General features: G+C 43.2%; 1 protein-coding gene across 1 annotated transcript; it reads right to left on the bottom strand.

Moving 5' to 3' along the window:
- Positions 1 to 4898: 4898 nt before the first annotated feature.
- On the bottom strand, positions 4899 to 6490 carry prlhr.S (prolactin releasing hormone receptor S homeolog). The gene is made up of 2 exons (XM_041570698.1): positions 6417 to 6490; positions 4899 to 6308 (listed from the first exon to the last, which is right to left on the bottom strand). Exons 1-2 carry the CDS (start codon positions 6465 to 6467, stop codon positions 5235 to 5237), a joined length of 1125 nt encoding a protein of 374 aa, XP_041426632.1. The 5' UTR covers positions 6468 to 6490; the 3' UTR covers positions 4899 to 5234.
- Positions 6491 to 10261: the final 3771 nt, after the last annotated feature.

A 10261-nucleotide genomic window follows, 5' to 3' on the forward strand; every position in this document is an offset into this window, starting at 1 on the left:
ATCCTGTTATACAGTTACTCTCTGTGTGTATATGATATGGTTTAATTAATCATGATTTTCTAGTAAATGTATAGTATGGTAAGGTATGCAGGCCCGAATTATGGAAAGATCCATTATTTGGAAAACCCCAGGTCCTGAGCATTCTGGGTAACAGGTCCCATACCTGTATTTCCAAGTGGAATGTTCTGATTTTATCTTTTATTACCTGTCATTGATGGGGTTGTAGTACCCAGTATTATCTTTGTTAGTAGAATGCTCAGGCCAATAAGATAATTACCTCTTGAATAACCCATGATATTTACAAGGATTAATTGGCAATTAGAAGGTACAAACAAAATGCTGTAGACACATCTGACCCTGCGACGTATTCCCACTAATGCTGTGAGTCTGGGCAGATAGATTGTCACTGAGGCTGCGATTATCTGGGGATTCTACACCAACGACAATAGTTGATTCCTCTGCTCTAAACACAATTCACACTGTTTGTCCTGCTCTTACGCCCACCCCTGTGTTCTGTCTCAGCGATTAGACACATGAAATTAACCATAAAGCCTTTACACAGTTTGTTTCATATGGAAAGGTTATAATTCTAGGATAACATTTCCACTTGATATATATATATATATATATGTGTGCGTGTGTGTTTATGGGAGCAACCATATTTCCTATACACAGTAGAGTATGAGGGTATAGCTTATTGTGTGCCCAGAACATTCCTTCTCTGTATATTTGTATTTATACATATGGGAGGAGGAGGTGCCATATTGATTCCCTTAGACAGTACAGTATGAGGGTATAGCTTATTGTGTGCCCCAGAACATTCCTTCTCTGTATATTTGTATTTATACATATGGGAGGAGGTTGCCATATTGATTCCCTTAGACAGTACAGTATGAGGGTATAGCTTATTGTGTGCCCAGAACATTCCTTCTCTGTATATTTGTATTTATACATATGGGAGGAGGAGGTGCCATATTGATTCCCCTTAGACAGTACAGTATGAGGGTATAGCTTATTGTGTGCCCAGAACATTCCTTCTCTGTATATTTGTATTTATACATATGGGAGGAGGAGGTGCCATATTGATTCCCTTAGACAGTACAGTATGAGGGTATAGCTTATTGTGTGCCCAGAACATTCCTTCTCTGTATATTTGTATTTATACATATGGGAGGAGGAGGTGCCATATTGATTCCCTTAGACAGTACAGTATGAGGGTATAGCTATTGTGTGCCCAGAACATTCCTTCTCTGTATATTTGTATTTATACATATGGGAGGAGGAGGTGCCATATTGATTCCCTTAGACAGTACAGTATGAGGGTATAGCTTATTGTGTGCCCAGAACATTCCTTCTCTGTATATTCTTATTTATACATATGGGAGGAGGAGGTGCCATATTGATTCCCTTAGACAGCACAGTATGAGGGTATAGCTTATTGTGTGCCCAAAACATTCCTTCTTCTGTATATTTGTATTTATACATATGGGAGGAGGAGGTGCCATATTGATTCCCTTAGACAGTACAGTATGAGGGTATAGCTTATTGTGTGCCCAGAACATTCCTTCTCTGTATATTTGTATTTATACATATGGGAGGAGGAGGTGCCATATTGATTCCCTTAGACCAGTGATCCCCAACCAGTAGCTCGTGAGCAACATGTTGCTCTCCAACCCCTTGGATGTTGCTCCCAGTGGCCTCAAAGTAGGAGCTTATTTTTGAATTTCTGGCTTGGAGGCAAGTTTTGGTTGCATAAAAACCAGGAGTACTACCAAACAGAGCCTCATTCTAGGTTGACAATCCACATCGGGGCTGCTAAATGGCCAAGCACAGCCCTTATTTGGCACCATAGGAACATTTTTTATGCTTGTGTTGCTCCCCAACTCCTTTTACTTCTGAATGTTGCTCACGGGTTCGAAAGGTTGGGGATCCCTGCCTTAGACAGTACAGTATGAGGGTATAGCTTATTGTGTGCCCAGAACATTCCTTCTCTGTATATTTGTATTTATACATATGGGAGGAGGTGCCATATTGATTCCCTTAGACAGTACAGTATGAGGGTATAGCTTATTGTATGCCCAGAACATTCCTTCTCTGTATATTTGTATTTATACATATGGGAGGAGGAGGTGCCATATTGATTCCCTTAGACAGTACAGTATGAGGGTATAGCTTATTGTGTGCCCAGAACATTCCTTCTCTGTATATTTGTATTTATACATATGGGAGGAGGAGGTGCCATATTGATTCCCTTAGACAGTACAGTATGAGGGTATAGCTTATTGTGTGCCCAGAACATTCCTTCTCTGTATATTTGTATTTATACATATGGGAGGAGGAGGTGCCATATTGATTCCCTTAGACAGTACAGTATGAGGGTATAGCTTATTGTGTGCCCAGAACATTCCTTCTCTGTATATTTCTATTTATACATATGGGAGGAGGAGGTGCCATATTGATTCCCTTAGACAGTACAGTATGAGGGTATAGCTTATTGTGTGCCCAGAACATTCCTTCTCTGTATATTTGTATTTATACATATGGGAGGAGGAGGTGCCATATTGATTCCCTTAGACAGTACAGTATGAGGGTATAGTTTATTGTGTGCCCAGAACATTCCTTCTCTGTATATTTGTATGTTTAGATATGGATTTATCATCTGAATAGTACATGGTTTTAGTGCCATAAGTCATGCTGCGCCCTGTAGATCAGCAAAAGGTTGTTAACATGCACATAATAATAATAATAATAATAATAATAATAATAATAATAATAATAATAATAATAATAATAATAATAATAATAATAATAATAATAATAACAATAACAATAACAATAATGATAATAATAATAAAATCATTACATTGGAAATCCAGAGGGGGGCATAGGTTTTTATTGGGAATATAAACATGATGATTGGCTGATTTATCTGCATGTTAAACTTTCCCATAAGGAGCCAGTAAAGGGCAAAGCTACAGTAACAGAAATGTCTTCTCGTAGCTCAACCTGTTGGTGCACTTGATGCTGTGAATGAGCTTGATAAATAAGGCCCATTTTAACATCAATTGCATCAATATTTTTTAAACTTTTGGACACAGAATAAAATTACCAAAATTCTTTAGAATCATTTGCTTTATTAAAATTACTATTGTCCATTGGAAGTAAAAAAAAACGGTATTAAATGGCATCAGATGGATTTACCCAAAACCTTTATGTGTTTTATGATAATTATATGTGTGTATATTCTGGTATAGAACCCACAACATTCCAGCTGTGGCTGAACTGCACTTCCCAGCAGCCACTGACATCCTTTGTCATAAATCAATGTAAATAGCAATGTTTATACACATTCTTATTCCTACAAATGACGTTTACAGGTAAGATTTTAAAATTTACAGAATAAGCAGAAAATCGCAATTCCTGAGGGTCTATTTCCTGAGCCCAAACACTTCTTGCAATTTCTTACAGCAGGTATAGTAGGGAGAGATGGTGTCTATAGTAACAGTGGATAATAGTCTCTGGGAAGGGAGTGTGACTGTGGGATAGCAGGTATAGTAGGGAGAGATGTGTCTATAGTAACAGTGGGATAATAGTCTCTGGGAAGGGAGTGTGACTGTGGGATAGCAGGTATAGTAGGGAGAGATGGTGTCTATAGTAACAGTGGATAATAGTCTCTGGGAAGGGAGTGTGACTGTGGGATAGCAGGTATAGTAGGGAGAGATGTGTCTATAGTAACAGTGGGATAATAGTCTCTGGGAAGGGAGTGTGACTGTGGGATAGCAGGTATAGTAGGGAGAGATGGTGTCTATAGTAACAGTGGGATAATAGTCTCTGGGAAGGGAGTGTGACTGTGGGATAGCAGGTATAGTAGGGAGAGATGGTGTCTATAGTAACAGTGGATAATAGTCTCTGGGAAGGGAGTGTGACTGTGGGATAGCAGGTATAGTAGGGAGAGATGTGTCTATAGTAACAGTGGATAATAGTCTCTGGGAAGGGAGTGTGACTGTGGGATAGCAGGTATAGTAGGGAGAGATGGTGTCTATAGTAACAGTGGATAATAGTCTCTGGGAAGGGAGTGTGACTGTGGGATAGCAGGTATAGTAGGGAGAGATGGTGTCTATAGTAACAGTGGATAATAGTCTCTGGGAAGGGAGTGTGACTGTGGGATAGCAGGTATAGTAGGGAGAGATGGTGCCTATAGTAACAGTGGATAATAGTCTCTGGGAAGGGAGTGTGACTGTGGGATAGCAGGTATAGTAGGGAGAGATGGTGTCTATAGTAACAGTGGATAATAGTCTCTGGGAAGGGAGTGTGACTGTGGGATAGCAGGTATAGTAGGGAGAGATGGTGTCTATAGTAACAGTGGATAATAGTCTCTGGGAAGGGAGTGTGACTGTGGGATAGCAGGTATAGTAGGGAGAGATGGTGTCTATAGTAACAGTGGATAATAGTCTCTGGGAAGGGAGTGTGACTGTGGGATAGCAGGTATAGTAGGGAGAGATGGTGCCTATAGTAACAGTGGATAATAGTCTCTGGGAAGGGAGTGTGACTGTGGGATAGCAGGTATAGTAGGGAGAGATGTGTCTATAGTAACAGTGGGATAATAGTCTCTGGGAAGGGAGTGTGACTGTGGGATAGCAGGTATAGTAGGGAGAGATGGTGTCTATAGTAACAGTGGATAATAGTCTCTGGGAAGGGAGTGTGACTGTGGGATAGCAGGTATAGTAGGGAGAGATGTGTCTATAGTAACAGTGGATAATAGTCTCTGGGAAGGGAGTGTGACTGTGGGATAGCAGGTATAGTAGGGAGAGATGGTGTCTATAGTAACAGTGGATAATAGTCTCTGGGAAGGGAGTGTGACTGTGGGATAGCAGGTATAGTAGGGAGAGATGGTGTCTATAGTAACAGTGGATAATAGTCTCTGGGAAGGGAGTGTGACTGTGGGATAGCAGGTATAGTAGGGAGAAATGCTGCCTAGTAGCAGGGTAATAATCTATGTTATCCCTATAATATAGCCAGTCCTATCCATTTCCAATTCCAAGCCAGACATAAGGGATAAGTCTCTGTACATATAAAGTCAAGGAGCCCTTGTGTGAGGAGATAACATTCTGATTCTGGTCTCCTGGACAGAAAGTAAACAGCAGCCCCCCCCCCCCCATTCCCCTGTTCCACAAGACTTTGGGTTTTCGCTGCTCTGTGCAAACAAGTTTTCTGGACATTGTTTCCCTTATAAATCACAAGACCACGCTGAGGACACACGGTGCTGTGGGTCTTATCCTTTTCCTCCTCCACAGAAACATCTTTTTGAGTTCCCCTCGGAAGCTGTCGTGCAGCCAGGCGTAGAGCAGTGAGTTGGTGCAGGCAGACATCATGGCCAGCCAGTGGCACAGCAGCTGCACCAGGTTGAAGTATTGTTTGTCAATAAGATTAATATCAATATCTTTCATAATGTTGAATATATGCAGCGGCAGCCAACACATGCCGAAGGCCCCCACCACCAGCACCAACAAGCGGAAGGTCTTCTTCCTCCTGGCCCTGTCCCACTCAGCCTGCACATTAGTGATGTTCCCGGGGACCACTCGGTTCTTCAGCTTCACTGAGATGCTCAGGTAGGACAAGGCGATGATAATGAAAGGGAGGGCGTAGGTAAGGATGAGGGTGCTGTAGGCATATGCCAGGCGTTTCTTTTCCATTCCAAACCAAAACTCCTCACAGATGGAGAAGTCCAGCTGAGGAAACTCAACATGGTAGGTGTGGGCCAATGCTGGGGCGGCCATCAGGCAACTCAACAGCCAAATCCCAGCTAGAATGTAGGCACAGGTAGGAATAGTCAGCCTTCTTCTGAGAGGATAGACCATAGCATGGTACCGGTCCACTGCTATCACTGTGAGAGTAAATACTGAAACATAGACAGTCACCGGCTGCATCAGAAAGACAAAGTAGCAGAGGAAATGCCCAAAAACCCACCCCCTGGGCTCAAAAACATACGCCAAGGTGATGGGCACACAGGTGGCACACATGAGCATGTCAGAGAAAGCCAGGTTGCCCACCAGAAAGTTGGTGACGTTGTGCATCTTTTTGGTTCTGCAGATAACGTAGATGAGCAGGTAGTTGCCAAAGATGCCGGTGAAGACCACCAGCGAGTAGCAGAGGATGATGAGGGCTTTGTAGGAGTGGATGAGCTGCAGCCCCATAAACTGCTGGCTGGAGTTACTGCTCATGGCAGGGAAGAGGCTTTGGGTGGTGATGTTCTTTGGTGTCATCATTCCCTTCAGGTGGGGTACAGATATGTAGAGGGGTCCTGGCTCCTGCAGCAGGGGGAAAGCACCTCATTATTCTACCTGGGCACAGGTGACAGCATTTCCCACCCAATCTCATACCCCCAGGGACCCTAAGCCCCAGTGCTGCCTACTTACTGCTCTGGTGATCTGGAGGCATCTGCAGTCAGTGCTTCTTCTGCATCCCATAGAAACAGCTTCTCTCACTGCAAAATGAGTGTTGGGTGGGGGACACGGGGAGGAGGGTGGGATCTGACTCTGTGAGTGACAGGGAGAACAAGGAGAGACGTTGCTTTACTGTGTGAGGAGAGAGAGAATGTCTGTGCAACTGATAATCTGTAGGCTGAATACAGAATCCTCGATCAGTTTAGAAACATATGATAAGTTGTGTAACAGACCCCTGGCCATCAGTTTTCATTCTAATCAGCCTGAAACTGGAACTGGAATGTACTGACATCTCACTGTGCTTTTTGTCTGACTTGGCCAGTGAGTGTTTCGTCTTCACAACTCTTTGTCTAGTCTTGTTCTTAAAGGTTTTACCAAATACCATATGAGTAAGTGACACAGGTGAACAGTAGTCGGCAGCAAAACCTGCGCTGAGCATCCCTATTAGATCTATTAACCATATTAACTCTATTAGCCCTATTAGCTCTATTAGATCTATTAGACTTATTAGCTCTATTAGCCATATAAGATCTATTAGCCCAATTAGATCTATTAGCCCAATTAGATCTATTAGCCCAATTAGATCTATTAGCCCAATTAGCCTGCCAGAGATCGCTAGGACTTGTAACTGTCATTCCTCTTCTGTGTAATAGGGAAAAATCAGCCCATGAGCATTAACAGAACCTGTTATTAGAAGTCACTGAGGGGTTGTTCTGTGACCATATAAAGACACAAGGCTGCAGGCTGAGTTATACAGGGAACTCTGAGTATCACTCATGTATTATAAGGGATAATGTACCCCCTACTGTAAATGATAAGGATATTAGAAGTCACTGAGGGGTTGTTCTGTGACCATATAAAGGCACAAGGCTGCAGGCTGAGTTATACAGGGAACTCTGAGTATCACTCATGTATTATAAGGGATAATGTACCCCCTACTGTAAATGATAAGGATATTAGAAGTCACTGAGGGGTTTTGTGACCATATAAAGGCACAAGGCTGCAGGCTGAGTTATACAGGGAACTCTGAGTATCACTCATGTATTATAAGAGATAATGTACCCCCTACTGTAAATGATAAGGATATTAGAAGTCACTGAGGGGTTGTTCTGTGACCATATAAAGGCACAAGGCTGCAGGCTGAGTTATACAGGGAACTCTGAGTATCACTCATGTATTATAAGGGATAATGTACCCCCTACTGTAAATGATAAGGATATTAGAAGTCACTGAGGGGTTGTTCTGTGACCATATAAAGACACAAGGCTGCAGGCTGAGTTATACAGGGAACTCTGAGTATCACTCATGTATTATAAGAGATAATGTACCCCCTACTGTAAATGATAAGGATATTAGAAGTCACTGAGGGGTTTTTCTGTGACCATATAAAGGCACAAGGCTAAAGGCTGAGTTATTATAACGGATAATGTACCGCCTACTGTAAATAAGGGATAAAGGTTAATTTACATTTCTATAGGTTTATAGTTATACATTGAAGAATTCTAGTTGAGCAAAGGTTTGTGGCCATACCTGGGTTTGACAGATTTCAGTAACATATCAGGGGTTTATGGGCTGACGATTGCATTAAATATCACTACACTCCATATTGTTAGTGGTCGGTGGCACATGGGGCAAATTCCCTAATGATAGAGAAGTGACCGACCCTGACACTGACACTTCCCATTCGCATTTGGCAATTTAACTGTTATGTGGTTGCTATGGTCACTGAGGTATGTCTGGGGGCCCCTGCCATTTATACCAGCTACCCCCCCTTATAGACAGCTCTGTATATGTGACAGGATAAATACTGGGTGTCTCCTTGATTTACCCTTCCTGTTCCCATTGACTCATTCATTTGCCGTCGCAGTAATTAAGAAATAAGCGTCACCCGTTGTTACGGACTCAATGTCATTTCTTAGGATCCATTTTTAGGGCTGAAGGGTCTTGTGGGACGCGCAGCGGCTGCAAACATTGCGAAGTGACAGAATAATGAAGTAGGCAACTTGATTAGGTGGCCCTTGAGTTCTTCTTGTGGCGGAAATAAGAGCAATCAGTGATCTCCGAGCGGGTAATTCCATCATGGAGGGGTCGTAATTAAACTGGTAAGGGAAAGGCTAATGGGAATCATTCAGGGGGGGGGGTCTGAGCAGCAGAAATATATTTAGCATTTTTAGTAGGTTATTGTGAATTTCTTGAGTTGTGTGTATTGCTCTGCACTCGCTATAGTAACCTGGGAGCAGAACGCTACACAGGCATCTTCATTCTTCATCGTTTTTTTCCTCCTTTCTTTTTTAGTCCTTCTACATTATTATCCCCTCCCCCATAGCTGCCTTCTCTCCTTTCCTTCTGAATCCCTTCTCTTCTTTCTGCTTTTTCTGAAGCCTCATGTTTGTCCCTTCTCTTCCTTGTTGTAACCGACTAACCCCAACCGTCTTCTTCTGCCTAGAGAGGGCCAAGCTGCAGGGGACAAATTCATTCCAGGTTCCAGCTGATAAGTAGGCCAATTGCAGGTATTGGGAACCAGGTGAGTGAGATTCTGTTTAGAAGGAAAGTTTCCGGGACTGAAAAGAGAAAAAAGTTTTACTTCCGTGTTTTGTGACAAAAAGTCACGTGTTTTCCCTCCAATAATTTTAGGATTCGGATTCTGATCGGCTGGGCAGAAGGATTCGGCCGAATCCGAATGCTGCTGAAAAAGGCAGAATCGCTAACCGACTCCTTGATTCGGTACATCCCTAATTGACTCATTCATGTTGTACACTTAACATTAGTGCAATGGGTTGGAAATGACTAGAAATTAAATTACTCAGACACTGGAAGCCTGTATAGTTCTGCTTACACATTGCTTAGCCTCAGCCTGCTCACACATTAATGGATGAGCCATGGGACATCATTTCTTTACAGAGCTAAGTGCAAAAACTGACACATTTGCACTGATACTTAAACACCCAGTGAACTCCAGTGACTACTAATCACACACACGACACAGAGCAATGGCACAAGTCTAGGATGCCCTCTGTGTCCACACTATTTCTTATAACTATAGCTGGTAGGACCCAAGTTTGATATTCTTTATGCAGGCAGTACCCACCTAGGTTGGGACCCAAATATTCCTTCATTCCTGACAGAATCACTGCCCTAACGAGGATATCATTTTAGCAGGGAATTGTCAGTCTAGGGAGGTTCTCATTGTGACTGGAGGGAAGAGGTGCCACAAATGCAATTAGCAAGGAGTCATTTAGGGAAGGAAATGTCAGGCTTATTATTATGTAGGGCAAGAAGAGAGGGATCTGCCAGAGAAAGATGTTTCCCAAATAATAAGGGGGGCAAAAATGCTACCTAACCCCAGCCATGCTTATTAGATGTTCACTTTGGTTTCTGGGTATGTCTGTTACCATGCACTCTTAAGGGCTAGTCCACACGGGGAGATAGCGACGCGTTTGCGGTCGCGGCGACAAAGCGCCGCGACAGTCGCCGCGACCGGCGCAGGCGACAGTTTTGTATGGGCGCCTATGTAAAAACACCTGTGCTAACCACACGAGGCGATGCGCTTTTCAACAGTCGCCTGAAAATGCCTCGCCAGGCTTTTTCAGGCGACTGTTGAAAAGCGCATCGCCTCGTGTGGTTAGCACAGGCGTTTTTACATAGGCGCCCATACAAAACTGTCGCCTGCGCCGGTCGCGGCGACTGTCGCGGCGCTTTGTCGCCGCGACCGCAAACGCGTCGCTATCTCCCCGTGTGGACTAGCCCTAAAGGGGTAAATTGGCAATTCTAATCTCATTGAATGCTGGGAAATCAAGGCAGCTTGTCACTCACTTTAC

Source organism: Xenopus laevis, chromosome 7S (assembly GCF_017654675.1).
Source record: "Xenopus laevis strain J_2021 chromosome 7S, Xenopus_laevis_v10.1, whole genome shotgun sequence".
Classification (NCBI taxonomy): Eukaryota; Metazoa; Chordata; class Amphibia; order Anura; family Pipidae; genus Xenopus; species Xenopus laevis.

What these genes read in the sequence shown, in the direction of transcription:
- prlhr.S (XM_041570698.1), bottom strand. Translation starts at nt 6,467, where the DNA reads ATGGGATGCAGAAGAAGCACTGACTGCAGATGCCTCCAGATCACCAGA. An exon ending in GCCTCCAGATCACCAGAGCA is followed by an intron (nt 6,309 to 6,416) that starts GTAAGTAGGCAG and finishes CCCCTGCTGCAG; the next exon opens with GAGCCAGGACCCCTCTACAT.